The 24125-nt window shown below is 59.6% G+C and overlaps 2 protein-coding genes across 12 annotated transcripts in view; one reads left to right on the top strand and one right to left on the bottom strand.

The window, feature by feature from the left end:
• PC (pyruvate carboxylase) overlaps window positions 1-24125 on the top strand; it is a 240206-nt gene that overhangs the window by 213571 nt on the left and 2510 nt on the right. For all 11 annotated transcript variants that reach the window (XM_075130375.1, XM_075130380.1, XM_075130382.1 and 8 more), the window contains 10 exons: window positions 18746-18890; window positions 19447-19536; window positions 20568-20789; window positions 21020-21176; window positions 21466-21706; window positions 22061-22310; window positions 22630-22874; window positions 23049-23228; window positions 23436-23687; window positions 24100-24125. The exon at window positions 24100-24125 is cut by the window's right edge and continues 115 nt beyond it. In XM_075130375.1, coding sequence (XP_074986476.1) covers window positions 18746-18890; window positions 19447-19536; window positions 20568-20789; window positions 21020-21176; window positions 21466-21706; window positions 22061-22310; window positions 22630-22874; window positions 23049-23228; window positions 23436-23687; window positions 24100-24125 — 1808 coding nt within the window. The remainder of the gene's footprint in view (window positions 1-18745; window positions 18891-19446; window positions 19537-20567; window positions 20790-21019; window positions 21177-21465; window positions 21707-22060; window positions 22311-22629; window positions 22875-23048; window positions 23229-23435; window positions 23688-24099) is intronic.
• LRFN4 (leucine rich repeat and fibronectin type III domain containing 4) lies at window positions 1762-13144 on the bottom strand. The gene is made up of 3 exons (XM_048859130.2): window positions 11982-13144; window positions 5890-7288; window positions 1762-3479 (listed from the first exon to the last, which is right to left on the bottom strand). The coding sequence occupies exons 2-3, from the start codon at window positions 7266-7268 to the stop codon at window positions 2765-2767; spliced, it is 2094 nt and encodes a 697-aa protein (XP_048715087.2). The 5' UTR covers window positions 7269-7288; window positions 11982-13144; the 3' UTR covers window positions 1762-2764.

Genomic DNA, 24125 nt, shown 5'->3' with positions numbered 1-24125 from the left:
CACCTCCCTATCCCAACCCCTCAATCTGTCCATCCCCTCACCTCCCTACCCCCCACCCCTCGATCCATCCCTCCATCCATCCATCTCCCTCCCCTTCCCCCCTTTCAACATCCCTCCAGCCAGCCATCCTCCTCCACCTCCCTACCCACCCAGCCCTTGAGCCATCCATCGCCCTCCACCTCCCTGCCCCTCAGCCCTCCAGTCATCCTCCCCCTCCCTCCTTTCAAAACCCCTCCAGCCTGCTATCCCCCTCCTCCTCCCTACCCCTCACCCCTCTATCTATCCATTCCCGTCCCCTTCCGTACCCCCCAATCCTCGATCCATCCATCGCCCTCCACCTCCCTCCTTTCAACACCCCTCCAGCCAGCCATCCACCTTCACCTCCCTACTCCTACCCCTCAATCCATCCATCCACTTCCCCTCAATCCATCCATTCCCCCACCTCCTTTCACCACCCCTCGATCTATCCATCCCCCTCCACCTCCTTACCCCACACACCCCTCAATCCACCCCTCTATCCATCCATCCCCCTACCTCTCTACACCCCTCCATCTATCCATATCCATACCTCCCCCACCCCGATTTCTTTACTCCTTCCCTGACCAGCCATCTCATCCCCAGCTTCCCTTCCATTCTGCTTCCTGCTCCCAATTTCTTCCTCAGTCAGATTCCACCCCCGGCGGAGCCCATTTCATCCTGCTCTCCTCTCCCCTGTTGTCATCAATGCCTGGCTTTTATCTTCCCTTGTGCTCCAAAGAGCACCTGGAAGGTGGGAGAGCCAACACAGTGGCCTGGCACACTGAGATAGGGGTGCACTGAGTATGGGGGGTTTCTGAGTGCAGGTGACTGCTCATCTGAGGGTGTCCCATCCTGGGCACCCCTCCTATGCTGGGCAATTGCACTGGTACTACAGGCTCAGACCCAAGGCCTGAGCTCCTGGAGTCAGGTGATTGTGGTAGGATCACCTCTCCCAGGCATCGTGGTTGAGGAGAAGAGGTGACCCAGGTGTGACCAGTGCCTGCCTGAGTCTGCTGAGAGCCTGAGCCAACTGCTCCGAGAGGGGGACTGCCCGGCTATAATCACCACAACAACACCAGCCTGAGTCTGCCAAGAGCCTGAGCCAATTGCTCCGAGCACGGGAGCTCCCCAGAGTGTAACTACCACCAGGACACCAGCCTGAGTCTGCCGAGAGCCTGCGCCGATCGCTCTGAGGGGAGGGGCATGGTCCCGAGTGAACGTGCACCTTTGGGATCTCACGAGAAAGGGGGGAGGGGGGAGTTAATGATCTCTCTAGGAAGGTGCATCTCTTCTGAAGCAAGACGCTCTCACCTTGCCATCCCCAGCTGTGAGGCGCCCAGGAAATCTTTCACTTTCAAGGCTACAGGCTCTTTAATGTGGCTGTTGTTGCCGTGGCAATTCGTGTTGTGTAGAAATGTCAAGGTCTGGAGCTGCAGCTCTCAAAGTCTAGCTCCCCACAGCCCCTCCCCCCATTCCAGCTCCCACAGTCTCATGCCCTTGCCAGGCACCCAGTGTGGGTTGGTGACCCACAACAACACATTACACGCACACTCAGGGCAGCTCTCCCTTCTCAGGGCATGGGCTCAGGCTCCCGGCACATCACTGCATCAGTTACACTTAGTTACAGGCAGAGCTGCTGCAGCAGGCTGTTAATACAGCGATTCCCCAACCTGGTGCAGAGATGCAGCAGCCTCTGGAGTGGGGCAGAGGGCCAGTGCTCACAAACCCATCACTCTCAGTGACTCCGGTTTATTTATTTATTTAGGCAAATGATTTTAAAAACAAAACCAAAACATAAAATCCTTGGTACCAATTCCCCGTCCAGTCTGGCGCTGATTTCCCATCCAGCCCCCCAACCCAGTACCAATTCCCCATCCAGGTGCACCCTCTGCGATCCAGTCTTTATGCCCCTTCGGGCCCCCTCTCCAATCCAGAGCCCATCCCCCATCCTGGCCCCTCTCCAATCCAGGACCCATTCCCCATCCAGGTCCTTCTCCAATCCAGGGCCCATCCCCCTCTTCAATCCAGAGCCCATCCCCCATCCGGGCCCCTCTCCAATCCAGAGCCCTTCCCTCATCCGGGCCCCTCTCCCATCCACAGCCTATATCTTGTCCAGGCACCCCCTCTCTGATCTGGGGCCCATTCCCTGTAAAGGACCCCCCTTCTCCATTCTAGTACCAATCCCCCATCCAAGCCCACCCCCTCTCTGATCTGGTACTGATTGCCTGTCCAGGCCCCCCTTCTCTGATCCAGCACCAATTCCCCCCTAACTCTCCTTTTCCAATCTGTGTGTCTCACACCATGTGCATCAAGGTGGGGGCGCAAGCAGGAAGAGCCGGGGGTTTCCAGACATTCCCAGCCTCAGGTGTCAAGTCAAACCAGGTCCGATGGCAAAACCCAAACCCACCTCCAACCATGTAGGGTTCTGTCTCTGGCCAACTGGGCACTCTCCCTGGGGAAAATCCAGTGTCGGAGGGGGGCTGTTGTGCTGTCCCTGGCCTGGTGGTGTCAGATCAGGGGTCACCGCGTTGGCTCAAGTGTCGCCGGGTCGGATCGGGGTTGCCACGTTGGCTGCAGTGTCACCAGCTCAGAGAGGTGGTTACCGGGGTGGTTTGCACATTGCCATGTCACCACATCCCATGGAGTGTCACCGTGTCAGCTCAGAGGCACTCCTCGCCTGGCTCAGCTGTCCCATCCCCGGCGTTCAGCCAGCTGCTCCAGTGCGGTGCGCTCCCACCCGCCTGCGTCATACCACGCTCTCCTCCAGCTCCTCCGTGCTGGCGAAAGCAGCACCCCCCTTGCCCGCCCCCTCAGCCGCGCAGCTGGCCAGCATCCCGTGCACTGACTGGCTGCGCTTGGTCCACATGATGCTCAGCCGCTTGGCATAACCATAGCAGGCACTGGTGGAGATCTCCCCCATGTCCAATGAGCAGCTCCGCTTGGCCTTGGAGGTCCCCAGGTCTGGCTGGTCACGCTGGCCCGCCACCACCCCCTCTGCCGTCCTGGGGTCTGGTGCCTCTTGCCGGGTGGGCTTGCCCCTCGCCCTCCGGCGCTGCGCCTTCGGCCCCCGCTCCCGCTGAGGACCCCGCTGCAGCAGCATCCCATTGGGCACCCCTGGCTGCCCGCCATTGGTCTGTGAGTACGTGTTGGAGACGTTGGGCATGCCAGGGTGGGTGCTGCCACAGATCTTATACTTCACCATCATGACCACGGTGGAAACCAGCAGGGTCACCACGATAATGCCCCCCACGATGACCGTCAGAGTGCCCCCCAGGAAGTGGGCGTGGAGCGAGTGGCAGTCCGGGTACGCCTCCTCCGTGGAGAACTGGGCACAGCCCAGCAGGCGCGTGGCAGCCAGCGAGGTGGCTGAGTCATGGAAGATGGCCAGGACACACAGATCGTAGTCCATGCCTGGGACTAGGTGCTTCAGCATGAAGTGGTGGCTGCTGGCCGGGATGATCCTGAAAGAGAGAGATTTTAGGGAGCGGAGAGAACCATTCTGAGCAGCCCCGCTGACCCCCCCAGGCTGGGGAATCTCCCAGCCTTGCCTGCATCCAGCCCCAGATCTGCTGCTCATAACACCCAGAACTAGAAGAAGCCTCCTGGGTCACTGAGTCCAGTCTCTGCTATCGCAGCCAACCCAACCCCTGCATAGAATCTCAGTCAGAAACATATCCAGCCCCATCTTCAAATGAGTGGGGTGTTTGCCCCCCACTGCTACTCCTGGGAGGCTGCTCCAGACCCTCCCTTCGCTGTTGGTCACAAATCTTCTCAGCTCCAGTCTCAGTTGATTCCTGGCCAGTTTGTCCCCATTTGTCCTTGTGCCAACACTGTCCTTTAGCTTCAGTAGCTCTTCTCCCTCCCTGGGGTTACCCCCCTGGTGTGTTTTCAGAGAGCAGATCCCCTCTCAGCCTTCGCCCAGCCAGGCTAAACAGGCCCAGCTCGCTCAGTCTCCTCTCGTAAGATCAGCTCCCCATTGCCCTGATCAGCCTGGGAGCCCTTCTCTGCACCGGGCCAGTTTGATTCATCTTTCTAGAACACGAGTGACCAGAACTGCACACGGTGTTCCCGCTGAGCTCTTCCCAGTGCCTCGGCCAGGAGCATTAATACTTTCCTACCTCAACTGAAATCCCGAGCCAGCCTAGGATCGCTTTGGTTTTCATAGTGGTTCACAGTCATCCTGTAATCAACCAACGCATTCAGCTCTTTCTCCTGCTCTGTCATTTCTGGCCAAGCAAGGGCGTCAGGGGCCCTCACCCAAACAGCTTCAACAACAGGCCTCAAGTGATTTGTGATTTGGGGGGTGCATACTGAGACTCCCAAAAAGGTTTCCAAACATTGCTCAGTACCTACCACTGACACTCAGGACCCTTTAAGGTGTTTCAAGATGTGGCCCCCCCAGAATCATTCATAAGAACACCTAGTTCTTATCCAGCACTTTTCATCCCTGGAGCTCAAACACTTTACAAAGGTGGTCAGTATCCTATCCCCATTTTACAGATGGGGAAACTGAGGCACAGGGGGGTGTCATTGGCCAGGGTCAGTCAGTGGCCAAGCCAGGAATACAATACAAGAGTTCTGAGTCCCAAGTCCAGGGCTGTAACCAACAGGCCACACTGCCTCTGGAGTGCAGACCCCACCTCACTTTTGAACAGGGACTTAAATTCCTAAGGCATGTAGGTGCTTTGGAAAAGCCTTCAGGTGCTGGGGAATCCACCCATCGCTGAGTCAGCTATTCCAGTCATTAATCCCCCTCCTTGTTACAAATGTGGCCTCGTTTCTAACCTCAGTTTGTCAAGCTTCAGCTCCCAGCCATGGGGTCTTGATCTGCCTTTGTTGGCTGGTTGAAAAGCCCTCTGCCCTCCAAAGTCTCCTCCCACTATAAGGGCTTTCAGACCTGGATTGAGTCACCTCTACGTACAAAATAGGGGAAGGGCTTACTATCTAAATAGGCAATGAGAGGGAGGGTGAAACTGAGGCACAGAGAGGGGTGCTGTGATAGAACCCAGGAGTCCTAGCTCCCAGTCCCCTGCCCTAACCACTAGACCACACTCCCCACCCCCAGCAGTTCTGAACCCGGGTTCCCTGCATCTAGACCCACCCCTGACATTGCTGCCCTTTTCTTGCCCCCGCCCCCACATGTCTAGCCCCTACTCGCATCTCTAGCCTGAACTTTAATAGTCTCAGCCTAAACCACTGGGATGGCATGGCCTTCTCCACCCCCCGACCCCCATCGTCTGCTGCCGATGGACTTGCCGCTGCCACTCCAACAAGCTCCTGGTGCTGATTTAGACTCCTCTGGGTTGGGGCGTGGGGGCTGTTTATACAAGGATCCCTCGCCCAGCACTGAGATGCAGCCACCTCTGGGTTGGGGCACGGAGCTGTTCGTACAGGAGTCCCTGCCAGCTGCCTCTGGGCTTGGACACAGGACTCAGAACCCGGGCAGGATTGGCAGCTGGGTGCCACATGAGCAGAGAGACTAATTCACAGCTAAGCCCTCTCTCTGCTTCCCCGGAGTAGTCAGAACAACCCCAGGGCTGCTCTAACCATAAGCTTCACACAGGCGTGTCCATAATGCAGGGTGGCCCAGCCATGCCTCCCGCAGAATACCCATAATGCTGTGTACTATGGCCACTCCCCATGTTAGAGAAAATCCGTGGTGCCGTGTGTTCCAGGCACACCCCCTTCCCTGGAGAATAATGCAATGCAATGCAATGCAATGCAGCCACACACCCCTACTCAAGGCTCTCAGCGGTCCAGTGATGTGGCTGGGGCACGACCAAGCATGGTCTCTCTTCCCGGAGCCTCCTGTGCCATGGCATCCATCCCCACCCACTCCCCCAATCTCATCCTTGCTGCGGCACCCCCTACCTGTAGATCAGAGTGTCATCCACGGTGCAGTTGTACTGGATCTGGTACATCCAGGCAGTGGGGGCCGACTTGTCTACAGCCCAGTGCACCAAGGCTGAGTCAGCTGTCACATCGGACACCTCCACACTCCTCTCACCCACCCCCAAGTCGGTGGTGTTGGCCGCTGTCTTGGTGGCAATGTCGGAGGAGCCCGGGTCATGGTGCGGCACTGGGCCACTGCTCCCATTGCCCTGATGGGGCAAAGGGATAATCTTGAGGTCCACCAGGGCTGTGGACTCACCCGCTGCATTGATGGCGATGCAGGTGTAGGGGCCGTCATCCTGGACTGTGGTTACCAGCACATCTAAGGTGCCATTGCGGAAGGAGACGGTCCGGGAGGAATTGGAGATGATCTTGTCATCCGGTGACACCCAGTGGATCACTGGCTCGGGGTCCCCGATGGCACGGCACTTCAGGGTGGCCCGCTGGCCCTCCAGCACCCACAGCTTGTGCGTGTGACGGGTGATGAGGGGCGGCTCGCAGGTGAACTCCTCCTCGGGCACTGACCAGAAGTAGCGGCCAGCCACGTGGGGCGGCGAGGCACACGTCTCCATGTCATCCTCCCGTGCCAGCCGCCGCAGCCACAGCAGCTCACAGTTGCAATGTAGGGGGTTGCCCCCGAAGCTCAGCACGATGGTGGCAGTGTAGGGGGTGGGACTGATGACGCCTGTCTGGGAGCGGGCAAAGAGCGGGTCAGGGGGCAGGGTGTACAACCGGTTGGAGGTCATGTCCAAGCGGGACAGCTTGTAGAGCTCGGAGAACGTGCCTTCCATGATGGAGTCAATGAGGTTGTGGTCCAGGTTGAGGGTGTGCAGGCAGAGCATGCCTCGGATGCCCTCCCAGGGGACGCGGCGCAAGTTGTTGTAGGACAGGTCCAGGTCCTCCAGCGTCAGCAGGAAGTCGTCAAAGGCGGCAGCCGAGATGCTCACCAGCTGGTTGTTGTTGAGGATGAGGTGCTGCAGGTTGAGCATCCCGCGCAGGGCCTCCTCGCCGATCTCCGTCAGCCGGTTGCTGTCCAGGTGCAGGGAACGCAGGCTCTCCAGGTCACCGAAGGCGAAGGGCCGGATGCTGTCGATGGTGTTGCGGGAGAGGGTCAAGTCCACCAGGCCGCTCATGTTGAGGAAGTCCTGGGGCTCCAGCACGCGGATGTAGTTGTCGGCCAGGCGCAGCTCCACTGTGCGCCGGTCAATGTTGGCTGGGATGAAGAGCAGGCCCTTGTTGGCACACAGGGTGCTTAGTGACTCGGAGAGATTCTGGCACACGCAGTGGAAGGGGCAGGAGGCAGCCCAGGACACCAGGGTCCCTGCCATCAGAAGCAGCACCAGCAGCAGGCAAGCCATGGTTGGTGGGTCGGCAGTGCCTGGGAGGCAGAGGAGAGAGGGGATCAGAGAATGGAGTGAGCGAAGGTCAGCCAAGAGCAGGGACATGGGGAAAAGGTGGTCTAGGGGGTATAGGCAGCTTGGGGCATGGGGCTACAGCCCTCATACCATAGCCCCACCCTCTATGTGAGCCCCACCTCCATGCCATAGCCACACCCCTGCACTGTAGCCCCAACTCCATCCCACAGCCACGCCCCAGCGTCATGGCTCGATACCAGGGCGGTACCCCTGCATCAGATACCTGCCTGCCACACCATGATCACACCCCTCCTGTATAACCCCACCCCCACACCATACCCACTCCCCTTCACCAGGGCTGTACCCCCTGCACTGTAATCCTGCTCCAAACACTGTCTGTAGCGCAACCCCCACCTACCATGGTCTCGCCCTGCACTGCAGCCCCATCCCCTATGGCCCCCAACCCTGCACTGTAGCTCCTTTCACAAACAGTGGCCTCATCTGTGCAGTGTGGCCTGGCCCCATTTATAGTGACAGCTGCACAGAGAGGATGGGTTGCCAGCAGGCCCCCTACTAACTGGGGTATGGCTGCTTAGGTTGGGTGGAACTGGTATAACCCCCAAAGCAGTGGGGATTGAGATGCCCAGGTCCGCTCCCCTGTCTTGGAGCCATTGGCTCAGGCTATCTGCAGACTCAGGCAGGTATGGCTGGGACAGCTACACCTGGGTTTTGTTTTCCAACTTTTCTCCCCAACCACAAGGATGAGAAATGGAAGCTTCAGTTCTAGTACAGTCCCATGACTCCAGGAGCTGGGACCATAGAAAGTGCTTAGGAACTAATCCAGGGCCTGTGGTCTCTGTTGTGGCCTATAGAACCCTATGGTTCTGTTCTCTGCGCTCAGAGGGGAGTGAGGTCTGGCGTCTTAGAGCTGGAGGAGCTGGGAGTCAGGAGCGCTGAGTTCTGGGAGTGGAGGGGGTCTCCCCCACTGCTGGGATCCCTTCCCCACCTCTAGCCTGCACTCCCCATGCCAGCCATCTCCCCCAGGCTTGGATCCCTCCCAGATTCCCCACTCCAGCCTGTGCTCCCCACGCCACCTCCTTCCCTCGCTGACAGGGTCCCTCCCCAGTCCCTCTGGCCTGTGTTCTCTGTGCAACTCACCTTTCCCCCCGCATAATCCTGCCGCCCCCACCACCGCCCAGTGCCGCAGACAGGGAACCAGCCAGGTTGATAGTTCAGCCACTGAATTTTTAAAGATCTATCTGGTTCCTACATCCGTCCCAGAGCCCAGCATCCTCCCCACTGGACACACTGCTTCATGAGCTACTCCCCCGCCCAGCCCCTGCACAGCCAGGCAATTGGGAGGGGCGAAGAGAGAGGAGGGCTGAGGAGGATGAACTGGTTTTCTGGACAGCAGATATGGCTGCTACTCCTCAAGGGAGCCAGAAATCCTGGCTTCCAGTATTCCACCCACCCATCTCTAGCCACCAGACAGACACTATTCTCCTCCCTGATCTGGGGATAGAAGCCAGGAGTCCTGACAGGCCATGGCCCAAAGAACTTACATTCTACGTACAGTGGTTAGATCGGGAGGGGGAGTCAGGACTCCTGGGTTCTATCCCAGGTTTGGGAGGGGCAGTGGGGTGTAGGGGGGTAACGCAGAGGTGATTGGGAGCCCGCCAGCACTCCATTTCCTGTGCAACATCCCTTTCTGTCTGAAGGGTAGTGCCAAGGGAAGTTATTGATTTAATAAGCGCCAGCATTCAGGTCACCCTGATAACGCCAGTGACATGGGCATATAATTGGTGGGACGGGGGGGGGGGGGGGTCAGGCAGGATCATCTTTCTCCAGAGCCCTGGTGCATGGATGGAGTTGCTCCAGGCTGCTTGGCTAACTGTGGCTGGGGGGGTCTGGGACACAGCACTGTGCAGGGAGAACAGTCACAGAGCTGCTGTAGAGGGACATGAAGAGCTCTGTGTAGCTTGAAAGCTTCTCTCTCCCCAACAATAAAAGCCGTTACCTCACCCACCTTGTCTTTTTAGAGGGATCATGTCAGGGCTTCAGATAACCACTGGGTAAACCAGAAATAGCCATTTTCCCTCCCCTCCCCCTTTCCCTGAGCTCCCCTCCCATCCCCCCACTTTATGCCAACTCTACACGCCCCTCATGCGCCCCCTGCATATGCCCCAGAAACAGATCCCTCAAATAATCAAAGTGGAGTTCCTACCACAGATGCTGAGAAAGGAGGGGACTAGGGGTCAGGACTCCTGGGTTCACTCCCCAGCTCTGGGAGGGAGTGTGGTGTAGCGCTAAGAACAGGAAGCTGGGAGTCAGGACTCCTGAGTCCTCTATTTCACTCAGCTCCCAACAATGAAAGAGACTAGTCAGTTTCTCTTTGCATTTCTAGTCAATTTCGCTCTTGTCTGTGGCCTGGGCTGGAACATGGAGGCTGCAGGGGGAAGGGCTGGATAAACATATTCATAATCCTGTTTCCAGTGCATTTGAAGAAAGGCAGGGAAGAGATTTCTGGCAGTGTTTGTACTGGGGCTTAGGGGGAAACCTGTAGCCAAAGAGACCCAAAAGTGTGTCTACGGGGCACCCCCATGAAGAGAATTATTGGTGTCAAAGCATCAACACACACAGGTGTCAATCCAGAGTTTGCTGGGCCAGCAGATCCCTGAGTAATTCCCAAAGCAGGAGTGAGAATTACTCTCCCCATTTTGCTAAGGGGAAACTGAGGCACAGAGCAACAAAGGGACTTGTCCAAGGTCAGTGGCAGAGCCGGGAATAGAACCCAGAGTCCCGAATCGTCACCTGATTGTGCTCCAAACACTATTCCCAGCTCTGGGAGGGGAGTAGGTTCTAGTGGTTAGAGCAGGGAGGGCTGGGAGCCAGGACTCCTCAATTCTATTTGCCCCAGATCCCTCATGGTCCTTCCAAAGGGAGGCACAGTTGTCGCCTTCTTTGCTCTCCTGATGGTACATAAGTTCTGGCAGAGCCAGCAGAAACATAAGGGGTGGGGAGCTGTACCTGCTCCCAGGTCAGAGGGCTCAAAGACTGACCCAATAGGCACAGACAGAGCAAGTGTCTCGCTCTGATGTGGATAAATTGGAGAGAGTCCAGCGAAGGGCAACAAAAATGATTAGGGGTCTGGAACACATGACTTATGAGGAGAGGCTGGGGGAACTGGGATTGTTTAGCCTGCAGAAGAGAAGAATGAGGGGGGATTTGATAGCTGCTTTCAACTACCTGAAAGGGGGTTCCCAAGAGGATGGATCTAGACTGTTCTCAGTGGTAGCAGATGACAGAACGAGGAGTAATGGTCTCAAGTTGCAGTGGGGGAGGTTTCGGTTGGATATTAGGAAAAACTTTTTCACTAAGAGGGTGGTGAAACACTGGAATGCGTTACCTAGGGAGGTGGTAGAATCTCCTTCCTTAGAGGTTTTTAAGGTCAGGCTTGACAAAGCCCTGGCTGGGATGATTTAACTGGGAATTGGTCCTGCTTCGAGCAGGGGGTTGGACTAGATGACCTTCTGGGGTCCCTTCCAACCCTTATATTCTATGATTCTATGACCGGAGGCCTGGCTGGGAGAATATACCCAGGGAGCAGGCTTTCAGATGGAGTCTAGGGGGTTGGCATAGGGTGGCACTGGCAACCAGGACGCCTGGGTTCTATTCCTGGCTCTGGGAAAGAGGGAGGGTGCGAGACACTTGCTCTGTCTGTGCCTATTTATTTCTGGGGGTCCTGTGGGTGTGGAGGAGCTGGGGTTTTGGTGTGTGCTCATGGCTCTGCACGTGTTGCCAGGTGCACCCTTCTGCGTATCTGCGCACTTATCTGGGTGTGCTTATGCAAGTGAGCAGGTGTGGGCTCAATGGTGTGTGTGCCTGCCATTGGGGGAGAGTGATGTGTCTGTCCATGTCTCCCCCAGGCAACCACTGCTCTGCACCAAACTGCCCCTCCCGCACCAGCGTGGGCAGCAGGATGCCCCCTGTTGGTGGGTGAGGGGAGCTGTGGCCAGCTCTGCTGTGGGTGGGGTGTCGTTCTTTGGAAGGGTGGGGTCACTACAACCAGCTGCCCCCATCCCTGGCAGCCTCTGACCGGGATGGGGCCTGTGGTGGGGGACAGGAAGTTGGCAGGTAACTGCTTCCTTCCACCCCCCTCAGAAACTCCTCCCCTCTGTACCCAGCCCACCCACAGGCTCTGTCCTTAGCCAGAGGGGCCAGCAGCACCCCTGTTTCGGGGGGGGGGGGGTGAGATTGGGAGTGGATCTCTACTGTTCCTCCCCTCCCCTGCACACACCCTCTGGTGCCCTTCAACCAGTGCTTTGACAGGTAATGAGAAACATTCAGCCCCCCCAGCTCCTGCCTTGTTCCCTCATCGCCCCTTCCAGCCCCCAGCTCCTGCCTAGCTCCCCCTACTGCCCCAGTCCAGCCCCCCAGCTCCTGCCTAGCTCCTGCACAGCCCCAATCCAACCCCCTATCCTCCGCCTAGCTTCCCTCCTGCTCCCTCACAGCCCCTCTGCAGCCCCTCCAGGTTCCTCCGGTCCAGCCCGCAGCCACTCACCCCTCCAGGCCTTTCAGCTCCCCTCCTGGCCCCCACGTCCCTGATCCACAGCCCCGTTTCAGGCCCCCACACGCCCTCCCCAAGCTCCGATCCAGTTTCCCCTCCCCAGACGCCTCCCCCCCCCCCGCCCCATGCACAGCAGCCGATGCTTTTACCTTGCGCTCTGTCTCTAGGGGGGGCCACGTCTCCTGTCTCCGGGCCCCCCACCCGCGCCCTGGCTCATCCCCGGGACTGCGATTCCCCCCACGCCACCTCCGCGCGTCCTTGCGGGCTGCTCACGCCCGGGGACCGGAGTCACCCCGGCCAAAGGGGCCCCCCATCCCAGCCGTCCCCCTGCCCCGGGGGGCCAGCAGGCCCCTCTCTCCCCTGGCGGCTCCTCTCCGCTGCGGCGCGGCTCAACTTGTGCCGGGCTTGCGGTGGCATGAACGGGGATACGCGCGTGCGGCCAGATCCGAGCGCCCTCCACGGCTAGCAGCCCCCTGCAGCACCAGCGCAGACTCCCCCCAGCATCGCCGGACGCCTGGGTTCTCTCCGCCGGCGGCGTGGCGGGTGCAATCGATATTGTCCAATCCGGTTATATATCCGAGGGGGGTCGGGCATGTACACTCTGGGGGGCACCCCCTCTGCCCCCCGGACGCCTGGGTTCTATCCACCCGGGGTGCAATCCGTTTTGTCCAATCCAGTTATAGCTCCAGGCAGGGGGTTACATATACTTCCTAAGGCCCCCCTCTCCGCTCCCCGGACGCTTGGATTCTGTCCCCCGGCAAGGCGGGGGGAGGGGTCCAATCCGTTTTCAATCCAGTAACCGGGCGCGGGCTAGATCCACTCTGGGGGCACTCGCCGGACGCCTGGGTTCTATCCACCGGGACGTGGGTTCAGTCTGTGCTGTCTAATCAAGTTATACATCCGGGAAGGGGGGATGGTCACCCCCAGCACTGAGCCTCCGGACGCCTGGGTTTTATCCTCGGGGGGTCCTCGTGAATATGGTCCGCTGACAGCTCCAGGCAGTGGGGACGCAGCCTCCCGGATGCCTGGGTCCCATCCGCTGTTGTATTCAGGGGTGCGATCCCTTTATAGCTCGGTCCCAGGCAGGGGACAGCACACCCCCACCCCCACCCCGTCTCTGTCTCCCGGACTCCTGGGTTCTATTCCAAACTCGCCACACGCCCGGGTTCTATCGCCCGCAGCGGCCGGGCGCCCCCGGGCCCATCCCCTCCCCAAACCCGCCTTGGGGCCGGTTCTGGGGCGCACGGGTCCGCTGGGGGCGAAGGGGCATCGGCTGCCCCCCACCCCCGCACCCCGACCCGCCGCTTCCTGGCGCCGAGCCCCAAACCCCAGCGCCCCCCCCCCCCCCCTGCAGACGGCGGCGAGAGGTGGGAACCGCGCGCGCCCTCCGGTCCCTGCCCGGGCGCCGGAGCTGTGCCGCGGGGTGGGGGATGGGAGGGCTGCGAGGAGGATCCGGCCTCCCCTCCCCTCCCCTCCCCGCACGGCGCCAGCTCTGCCCCTTCCCGGCTGGCGGGGGGGGAGGGGTCGTGCATGGTCCCTCTGCACCGTGCGGGGGGGGGCAAGGCTTGGTGGGGGGTGCACGGTTCTTTTCCAGCAGGATGCGGGGGGGGGGGGGGGGAATCAAATCAGCAGGTGGAGAAAGGGGACTGGGAGCTGGTGGGATAGGGCAGGTGGGGGTGGGCTGGCTGATGCATGAGCCCCATACACCAGGATGGGGGAGGTGGCAGCTGGAGGGCAAGAGTGGGGTGAGGCGGGGAAGGGGGTTGGCAGCTGTAGCTAAAGGGGAGGGGAGGCTGGTGCAAGGTCCCCTTTCACTGGGGAGGGGGCAGGGGATGTTGCACGGTCACCGTACATCAGGAGGGGGGTCAGAAGGGAGAGGGGGGTGCAAGGCTGGCAGCTGGAGCTGGGGGAAGAGAGGGATGGGGAGTGGAGGCTGGTGCTGGTCCCCATATACCAGGATGGGGTGGGGGAAGTTGTCAGTTGGACTTGGGCGGGTGGGAATGGTGGTGCATGGTCCCTTTTCGCCAGGTGAGGGGCTGAGGGCGCTGATGCCTGGTCCCAGCTGCAGATAGGGAGTGGAGGCTAATGGTTAGAGCAGGGACAAAGGGAATCAGAATCACACTTCCAATCGCAAAAACAGAACCCAGGAGTCCTGGTTCCCAGCCCCTTCTACTCTAACTACTAGACACCCCCCCCCCCTCAGAACTGGCAATGGAATCCTGATTCCTAGCCCTGCTGCGCTCTAACCACTAGACCTTACTGACCCCCTTCCAATACCCTGTAATACCCGGCTGTTTGCAGCCGCCTCGATCCCCAGTACAGGGAGCTGGGCTTTCCCTCCAGGTTCGTAGCTTCTGACTCCTGTCACAATTCACATTTCTAAGTCTGGAGTTTATGAGCTGCAGAGCCCAGGGGTCCCTGTTGTGTCCTGGGGACCAGAGAGCCCAGCAGTTCTGTGCTATGGACAAACTTCACACATGCCCCCTGCAGACCTTGGGGCTGGGATGGCAGGGGGTGAGGGGTCAGCATTGAGGGGCATTGGCAGAGCGGGGTGTGGGGGGGAGTCCAGGGCAGGGCATTGCAGGTCAGGACTGAGGGGCATTGGCAGAGCTGTGCAGGGGAAGGCACTCTCTGCCAGCCCCCCCAGTGAGTGCTGGCTTATGCCAGCTGGGGCTCTGTCTTTCTCCTCCCAGCCAGATGCTGAACAGATGTTCACTTAAACGAACAGGGGCAAGGTTAGGCCTGGGTGTGATGGGGATTACAGCAGGGGGGGGGCGATGAGGGGGTTTCTGTTTAAGAGGTTTAAGATTGGGTTAAAGATGATACTGTGGGGGAGGGGACACACCACTGCCCCCTATTGAGCAGAATTGCAATTTGCTCAAACTTACAGGAGTTGGATCTAGTGGTTAGAGCAGAAGTGATTCAAAGTTAGGATTCCTGGGTTCTAGCCCCAACTCTGGGAGGGGAGGGGAGTCGAGTCGAGTCTAATGGTTGCAGGGCAAGGAGCTAAGACCCCTGGACTCCATCCCCAGCTCTGGGAGGGGAGGGGAGTCGAGTTAAGTCTAATGGTTGGGGGGCTGGGAGCTAGGACCCCTGGGTTCCATCCCCAGCTCTGGGAGGGGAGAGTGCTGTTACGAGTTGGGGGGGGGGCTGGTAGTCAATATCCGCAAGGGAAGGGCTCAGAGCCCCATCGCTGAGGGACATTCACTCCTAGAGCTCTGGGGACCTGATTGAAGGAGACAGCCCTACCATGGGGTGAGGAATTAGGTGGGAACTGAGGGTGTAGCTCCCTCACTGAAACCTTCTTCAGCCAAGAGCCTCCTGCTCCAAGGCCCTTCTTCCTGCACCTAGCTTACGTTCTTCCTTCATTAACTGCTGAGCGCCCTGATTGATTAATTAATTAATGAGGAAATGCAGCAAGAGTAGAGGGTGGGAAGGAACTTAGCTTAGACTTCACTCCCACTGCGGGGCTGACTGGGTAAGGGGGGAGGAAGTCAGGAAATGGGGTATGGGGCCTTTCCCCTGAAAGGGGTGCTGGCTATGATGCAGTCCCAGGGCGGAGGGATAGGCTGGCTGGGAGGGCCAGCAATGGGGAGAGATCCCTGTATAAACAGCCCCCATTCCCAACAATGCTTTGGTCCCTTTTGCCCTTCAAACCCAGCTTCAGCCCTCTGTGCCCCCCTGAACTTCCATGAGGCTCAGCCTCCTGCTACCCCCCACCAAGAGCTCTGGGGAAGGGACCCATAAAGCTAATATAGGGCTATGATTACCTTTGCCGAGCCCGGCCCGTGGGATACAGAATCTCACCCAGGAGTCCTGGGTTTGGCACCTCCTTAGCTGACTGGCCAGGGAAGTTATTAACCAGAATCGTAGAAGGGAATGAGGTCTGGAGGTTAGAGCAGGGGGAGGTTCCAGGTTCTAGCCCCGTCTCTGGGAGGGGAGGGGAGGGGAGGGAGCAGTGGCTGAGAATCCAGGTCTCCTGGGGTCTATCTCCTGCTCTAGGAGGGAAATGGGGGGTCACTAGCAGGTTAGGGGGGTGCTGGGAGTTTGGACTCCTGGTTTCTATCCCTACTTCCTAGCAGCTCAGAGTGCAGCAGGCATTATTTGAAGTGTGGATTAGCTGTTCTGCTGCCCTCTGCTGGAGAGAATCAGCCCTGCTCCGTGTATGTGTCAGAACTTCCCAGCTCTGCTATTTTGCCTTGGGTTTCTTTTGAGTTCATGGTTTTCCCATCTCCCCATTTAAAAACTACAGCAAGGCTGCCGGGTATGTAGTGAGTCGGGACAGAGCTGGGAATAGAGCCCAGGAGACCGGTCTCCTGGGAATCAGGTGGTGGGTAAGGTAGGAGCAGAGGCCCCTCTGTGGGCAGCCGTGGGGGAGCCCAGCTGCCGACATCATCATTTGGGCCTTAACACAGGAGTGAACAGGAAAAGCGCAGCATCTCTGCAGCCATGGCACGGCCCCTGCAGGCAGAGGAGCTGGCATATGGGCACTTAAAGGAGGGCACAGGATGGCAGGTGCAGTGCCCTTCCCCCCATCCCTGGGTGATGGCATTGAGGAGGGCGATCAGTTCTCAGCAGGATAATTATCCCTGATGAAGGCCTTGCCCCTGGCCATGGTACCAGGAGCCCGTTAGCTTCTCAGCATGCAGAGCCAGGCGCCAGGATCACTGGCCGTGGCCGGAGGGGGCTGTTTCAGGACCTCAGCAGCACATTAAATAACAGAGTTGTTGGGAGAGGAGGGGTTTGCTCACAGGGGGCTCACCATGGTTTTTGTAGGTCAGGTCAGGGTCGCCATGGCAGAGTGGGATATGGTGGTGCAGAGAGGGGACAAGGCGGGCTGAGGGTCATGCAACAGAGATGGGGATGGAACCCAGGAGTCCTGGTTCCCACCCCCACCCCCCGCTCAACCATTAGACCCTACTTCTCTCTCAGAGCCAGGGAACCCAGACCCAGGTGTCCTGAACCCATTCGCTAACAGTATCCCCTGCACTAACCCACTAGACCTCCCCTCCCTTCCAAGAGCTGGGGATAGACCCTCCGTTTCCCCTTCTGTGTAAAGGGGTGTGTGAGAGAGGCACTGCCCTCTGCTGGCTAGATTCAGTCCTGCACCTTTTACTTCTTTGAGCCTATGCTGTGATTGTGTGCCTATGAGAGCAAGAGGGTTCACCTTGAACTCAAGGCTAGGCTCCTGGGGAGTCTAACATGCCCTGCCCCAGTGTTTATGGGGCTGGAGATCCCAGTGTAGCTGCTGACCCCTGCGCCCCCGCTCTGCAATTCCCAGATCCCCCATTGCACCCCCACTACCCATCTGTGCTCTGCCCTTCCCCAAGCAGCAGCTGTTCCGTCCAGCCCATGAGACACAGTCCAGCTCCCCAGAGTCTAATCCCTCTTGACAGCTCTGACAACGCTCAGGGGGGCTCAGCTTACTCCAGCCTTTCCCATCCAGCAGCCAGTCCCCATTCTCCCCCGCAATGCACAAGCATGAGCCTGGTAGCTGCCCCTCCCCACCCCTTGGACACAAGCAGCTGGACAGCTGTGCTGCTGCGACTAGAACCCAGGCATCCTGCCTTCCACCACCACCACCCCAATCTAACCATTAGATGCCACTCCTCTCCCAGGGCCAGGGATAGAACCAGGAGTCCTGGTTCCCAGCCTCTTCTTTCCACCTCCCCATAGTTCTAACCACTCACCTCCCAGAGCAGAGGAGAGAACCCAGGAGTCCTGACTCTCCGCACCCTCTGCGCTAACCCACCAGACCATGCTACCATTGTCACATCTTGTACGAGATGGGCCTCGATCTGTCATTAGATTTGTTAGCAGTATTTGCAGCGCGATGAGAGCTGATTGGCTGGGAGCAGGGAGAACTGAATTCAATCATAGAATCGTAGGACTGGAAGGGACCTCGCAAGGTCATCGAGTCCAGGCCCCTGCACTCAAGACAGGACTAAGTATTAACTAGGTCCAGGGCCGGCTCCAGGCACCAGCTTTCCAAGCAGGTGCTTGGGGCGGCAATCAGAATGGGGCAGCAGCCCGTGTCCTGCGACGGCAATTCGGCAGCAGCTCCGCTGCTCTTCCCACCGCGGCGGCACTTCGGCGGCGACTGCTTGGGGCAGCAAAATTGGTAGAGCCGCCCCTGTCTAGACCACCCCTGACAGGTGTTTGTCCAGCCTGCTCTGAAAAATCCCCAGTGACGGAGATTCCCCAAGCTCCCTAGGCAACTGATTCCAGTGCTTAACCATCCTGACAGGAAGTTTTCCTAATGTCCAACCTACACCGCCCTTGCTGCAATTTAAGCCCACTGCCTCTTGTCCTATCCTCAGGGGTTAAGGAGACCAAATTTTTCCCCTCCTTCTTGTAACAACCTTTTACGTATTTGATTCAAAGAGAGGAAGAGGCTTTAATAACCAGCTACAAAGGCGTTGCTTCTCCTCTGGAGTGCCTTGCCTGGTGTACCTCACCCTGGCATCAGGCCAGGACATAATCCCTTGGGGAAGGAAGGCGGCACTGACTCACTAACACTGGGGCAGCTGCCCCACCTCAGAGCAATCAGCTCAGGCTCCCTGCAGACTCAGGCAGCATCCCTGTGTCAGTAACCATCAGGGCAACTCCCTTCCTCTTGGAGCCTCAGGCCTGGTCTGCACCTAAAATTTAGCTCTACCTAGCTAACTCGGTGAGGGGAGGGGTGACAAAATTCACATCCCGGGGAAAGGTAGTTACGCCAACCAAAGCCCCAGCATAGACAGCTCTAGGTCTCATCTTCTCCATCCTGGCGTCCAGCTCTGGGTCAGGGCTTGCTGGGACCAGGAGGGGAAGGGTTAATGCCTTGGGTTCTTGGGGGGGGCCTCCCCCCCTCCAGGATTAAACCCACGGGATGCCAGAGCCATGCTGATAGCCTGTTACTGTTTGTTCCCAGACCAACATCCCCTTCCTGCAGAATGTGCTGAGCAATGACCAGTTCCTGCGGGGCACGGTGGACACACAGTTCATCGACGAGAACCCTGAGCTCTTCAATCTGCGCCCGGGCCAGAACAGGGCCCAGAAGCTGCTACATTATCTGGGTACAGGCCACAAGCTGGGACCACAGACTCAGGCCAATGGGTGGGATCTCCAGCCAAGGCCATGGGGTTGGACCCCGAGCAGGGTCCCTTTCCAGTACTGTGGGGTTAGGCCCAAGGTATGGGGTCCCTGTCTGGTACCACAGGGCCAGATCTGTGAGGTCAGAGCCATGGGTGGGATTCTCCAGCTGGTACCATGAGATCTGGCCCCAGGGCAGGATCCCCAATTGGTACTGTGGGGTAGGCCCAGAAGGCAGGAGCCCCCCAGAAGGCAAAATCCTCAGCTGGTACTGTGGGTTGGGACCATCTGTGGGGTGCCTGTCCAGTACTGTGGGATCAGCCCCAGGGGGCGGAGTCCCCATCCAGTACCACAGGTCAGGGCCATGGGTATGTTGTCCATCCCGTACTGCGGCGTCAGGCTCAGGGCTGGGATCACCAGCTGGTTCTGTAACATAAGGGCCATGGGTCGGGATCCCCAGTCGGTATGGCGGGGGCGGGATACCTGGCCCAGGCCGTGTTCCATGCACTGTGCTGTCTAACTCTGACATTCTCTCTCCAGGCCACGTGATGGTCAACGGCCCCACCACGCCCATCCCTGTCAAGGCCCACCCATCCCCCATTGATCCCGTCGTGCCCATTGTGCCTTTGGGTGAGTTCCCTCCTCTCCTGTCCCCCACCCCGGCACCTCCCACCTGCTGGGTCTGCTGCCCACAGGGCCCCTCCCCCGCACTATGGCCCCCTCCCACTCCCTTCCCCATGGATGGAGTGGGGGGGGGGCAGGATGCCTGGGTTCCCTGTGCCACGTGCCCTCCCTTCTGCCCTTGTGGCTGGACTCCACTTCCTCCCCCGCTCCCCGCTCCCAGGAGTCAGGGCCTTTCTGGGCCCTGTTCTTCCCTTCGGAGGGCAGTGGGTTCTAGTGGGTTGGCGCGGGGAGGGCTGGGAGTCAGCGCTCCCAGTTCGGTGGCTGCCTGCCCCATTTGCCAGGCTGCCCAGCAAATCATTAGCTGTGCTGTATTCTGCTCCAGCCTGCTCCCTGGCCCAGGGAGGGAGCACTTAGGGGTCTGTCAGCTCAAAACGGATTTAACAGGCTGCTCGGGAGAACCTTAATGAGCTGTAAGCCACCGTTGTTCATTCTCTTAATGCCTGGTTCAGGCTGAGGATTAGCGGCTGACAAAGAAATAAACTGCGATAATAACCCGACGTAGCTGCAATCCTGGCTAATTAAAGCCAGCCCTGTGCATCGGTCACACGCGTGCTGGGAACCTCAGGCCCACGGCTCAGCTGTCCAACCCATTTCATGGAGCTGGTTCCAGGCTAGTTGCAGTCAGAAAAGATTTACCAGGCATCAGCCCCACAGAGCACGTCATGTACAGGGATCCCTGGCCCAGTACTGAGATGCAGCCGCCTCTGGGGTGGGGCGCAAGGGCTGTTTATTCAGGGATCCCTCTCCTGGCGTCCTCTAGCATCATGCTAGGGTCAGCCACTGACTGTGAGTAAGGGAGAGCACCCCCTATTGTGTCCCCACCTCCCTCCTTGCAGCGCAGCGCCTCCTAGCACCAGCAGCGCTGAGTGTAAGTGACTCCTTCCAGGCTAAGTAACGACACCCTGGGGGGCTGCAGGGAGCCGTGTAGGGGTCTCTCTGCAACCCTACAGCAATGGTATCCGCCCCCTGCTTTTCAGGTGACCCCCCTACTGGCTTCCGAGATATCCTGCTCCGGGAGGGTCCCCAGGGCTTTGCCAAGGCCGTGCGGCAGCACCGTGGGCTGCTGCTCATGGACACGACCTTCCGGGATGCTCACCAGTCCCTGCTGGCCACCCGCGTCCGCACACATGACCTCAAGAAGATCTCGCCCTTCGTGGCTCACAACTTCAACAACCTCTTCAGCATTGAGAACTGGGGAGGTAAGAGCAGGACATGGGGCCTTTCCGCTCTAGGGGGCGCTGGTTCTGATCCAGCCCCAGGGTGGGGGGCTGGCTGGCCCCGGCGGGGTGGGGAATGGGACACAGGCCTTTCCCCTCTAGGGAACATCCACTATGGGATTGGGGGGAGGGGCAGGGCTGAGGGAAGAACTTGTGGGTAACACCGGTGGAGGCAGGTCACACGTACTCACCTCTCTGCCCCACCCCACCAGGTGCCACGTTTGACGTTGCCATGCGCTTCCTGTATGAGTGCCCATGGCAGCGGCTGCAGGAGCTCCGTGAGCTCATCCCCAACATCCCCTTCCAGATGCTGCTGCGGGGGGCCAACGCCGTGGGGTACACCAACTACCCCGACAACTCCGTCTTCAAGTGAGCTGGCGGGGTGGGCTGACAGGGCATCAGCCGGGCTGGGCAGGTGGGGGCTCAAGCCTGGGACAGCAGAGAGCCGTGGGGTAGGATTGAGGGTCAGGGCTTCAGACCCCCCCAGGGGAGGGAGTGAGGAAAGGGGGTGGGATTCCAGAGTCGCCTGGCTGACTCACCCTGACGCCAGACCTGAGGGGTGGGTCAGCAGGGATAACTCTACATGGGGGGGCCTGGCACCCAGTCCCCATGGGGATCCTTCTCCCCCAGGACTCACCAGGTGACCCTGGTCCCCCAGGTTCTGTGAAGTGGCAAAGGAGAACGGCATGGACATCTTCCGGGTCTTCGACTCCCTCAATTACTTGCCCAACATGCTGCTGGGGATGGAGGCAGCGGGGCAAGCCGGGGGGGTGGTGGAGGCCGCAATCTCCTACACGGGAGACGTGGCCGACCCCACCCGCACCAAATACACACTGGAATACTATGTCCAGCTGGCCGAGGAGCTGGTGAAAGCTGGGACGCACATCCTCTGCATCAAGGTACCTAGGGGAGCCCAGGACTGGGGTAGCCGGGGGCTGCGGGTGGGGGCACTGGCAGCACTGGGGAGCAGAGCCCGGGGGGACCCATAGCTCAGGACATCATGGACTGAGATGCCACCCTTTGGGGGGCATCATGGCACTGGGGAGGGTGTCCAGAGCTCGCTCGCCCTGTCATACTTGCCTCCTCATCCCCTCCTGCCCCAGCCTTCCCCCTCCGCTCCCACAGCCCCCGCCCTCGTCTCTGCCCCCCCACAGCTGGTTCCCCCTGCACCTTCCCTGCTCCCTACCCTTTCACCCCTCCCCACCCTCCCCCTGTTCCTGCCCCCCCACGCTCAGCTCTCTTCTCCCTTGCAGGACATGGCTGGGCTGCTGAAGCCGCGCGCCTCGGAGCTGCTGGTTGGGGCGCTCCGCCAGCGCTTCCCCGAGGTGCCCATCCACATCCACACCCATGACACCTCTGGGGCGGGTGTGGCCTCCATGCTGGCCTGCACCGCCGCCGGCGCTGACATCGTCGACGTGGCCGTGGACGCCATGTCCGGCATGACCTCGCAGCCCAGCATGGGCGCCTTGGTGGCCTGCACCCGGGGCACCAGCCAGGACACAGGTACCAGCCGCAGGAGCCAGGGCCCCCGGGCGCTAAACGCCTGGCTCTGGGAGGGGAAGGGGATCTAGTGCTTAGAGCAGGGAGGGTGCAGAGTCAGACAAGGCATCTGCCCCGATCCAGTCTAAGAACATCATGAGATGGGCTAGGACAAAGAGCGAGGAGGAGGCATGACCCAGCTCTGCCCCCATGCTCTCTGGAGCCAAGATCTCAGGGTGGTGGATCATCCCAGAGCCCCGCCTCTGTCCCACTCACCAGGATGGGCCAAGTCCAACCCCTGCAGCCCGGACGAGCCCCATCTCCTCCCTCTCCCCTGCCTCAGGCATCCAGATAGAGAAGGTGTTTGACTACAGCGAGTACTGGGAGATGGCGCGGGGCCTTTACGCCGCCTTCGACTGCACAGCCACCATGAAGTCGGGCAACGCCGACGTGTACGAGAACGAGATCCCGGGTGGCCAGTACACCAACCTGCACTTCCAGGCCCACAGCATGGGGCTGGGCAACAAGTTCAAGCAGGTCAAGAAGGCCTTCGTCGAAGCCAACAAGCTGCTGGGGGATCTCATCAAGGTCAGAGCCCTCCACAGTCCTCTAGAGCTGCCAGCTCTGATCCCGCCCAGGGGGCCTGGCTGGCTCGGGACGGTGGGGAATGGGACATGGGGTTTTGTCCCCTCTAGGGGGCACCACTTCTGACCAGCCCCAGGACGGGGACCTGCCTGCACTGACCCGTCTCCGCCCATGTAGGTGACGCCATCATCAAAGATCGTGGGGGACCTGGCGCAGTTCATGGTGCAGAACAACCTGTCGCGGCAGGAGGTGGAGGCCATGGCAGACGAGCTCTCCTTCCCGCTCTCCGTGGTGGAGTTTCTGCAGGGCTACATTGGGATCCCCTACGGGGGCTTCCCTGAGCCCTTCCGCTCCAAGGTGGGGCTGGGCAATGGGTGGGGTGGGGCTGCAGGGGAACCCCGGGCATGTGGGAGGCAGGGCTAGATCAGGTTCCTCTGCTGGGACTTCCCTGAGTCCTTTCACTCCAAGGTGAGCCATGGGGACCACGAAGTGGGCGGTATCCCCTTCCCTGGGCTCCCATTGCTCCAGCCCCCCGGCATGGAATCCTGATGCTCTCCCTCCCAGGTGCTGAAGGACCTGCCCCGCATTGAGGGACGCCCGGGGGCCTCGCTGCCCGCCCTGGACTTCCAGCAGCTGGAGAAGGAGCTGCGCATGCGGCACCAGGAGGAGGAGATCACCCCTGAGGACGTGCTCTCAGCCGCCATGTACCCCAAAGTGTTCGATGAGTTCAAGGAGTTCACGGCCACCTTTGGCCCCGTCGAGTGCCTCAACACCCGCCTCTTCCTGGAGGGGCCCAAGATCGCCGAGGAGTTTGAGGTGTGGGAGTCAGGGTGGGAGGGGCCAGACCCGGGTGGGCAGACTTGGACCATGGGCTGTACGGGGGGAGATAAGGCTCTGGGGGGGCTGGTTGGACCTGGGAGTAGGGGTCGGGGGAGCCTGAGGAGAAGTTTGAGGCAGGAAGGTTGGAGATTGTGGGAAATAGGGTTAAGGGAGACTATCAAGCCCTATGTTTGGGGGGGCCTTTGGGATCAGTGGGACACTGGGAGGAGTTCCAGGTCGGGCGGCTCCCCATTCTCGGAGGGATCCGCTCAGGCTCTTTGCAGACTCAGGAAACATCACCGTGTCAGTTACACTCAAGGCAGCGCCCCTCCCCCAGAGCGATTAATTCCAACTCTCTGCAGACTCAGGAAGCCCTGGGGGCCTCACCACTTTCGGTCTCCCCCTTCAGGTGGAGCTGGAACGTGGAAAGACCCT

The sequence above is a fragment of the Caretta caretta genome, chromosome 7 (assembly GCF_965140235.1).
Source record: "Caretta caretta isolate rCarCar2 chromosome 7, rCarCar1.hap1, whole genome shotgun sequence".
Classification (NCBI taxonomy): domain Eukaryota; kingdom Metazoa; phylum Chordata; order Testudines; family Cheloniidae; genus Caretta; species Caretta caretta.
Note: the sequence above shows the minus strand (reverse complement) of the source record. Positions and strands in the feature narration are given on the sequence as shown.

What these genes read in the sequence shown, in the direction of transcription:
- LRFN4 (XM_048859130.2), bottom strand. Translation starts at nt 7,268, where the DNA reads ATGGCTTGCCTGCTGCTGGTGCTGCTTCTGATGGCAGGGACCCTGGTG. An exon ending in GATGACACTCTGATCTACAG is followed by an intron (nt 3,480 to 5,889) that starts GTAGGGGGTGCC and finishes TCTCTCTTTCAG; the next exon opens with GATCATCCCGGCCAGCAGCC.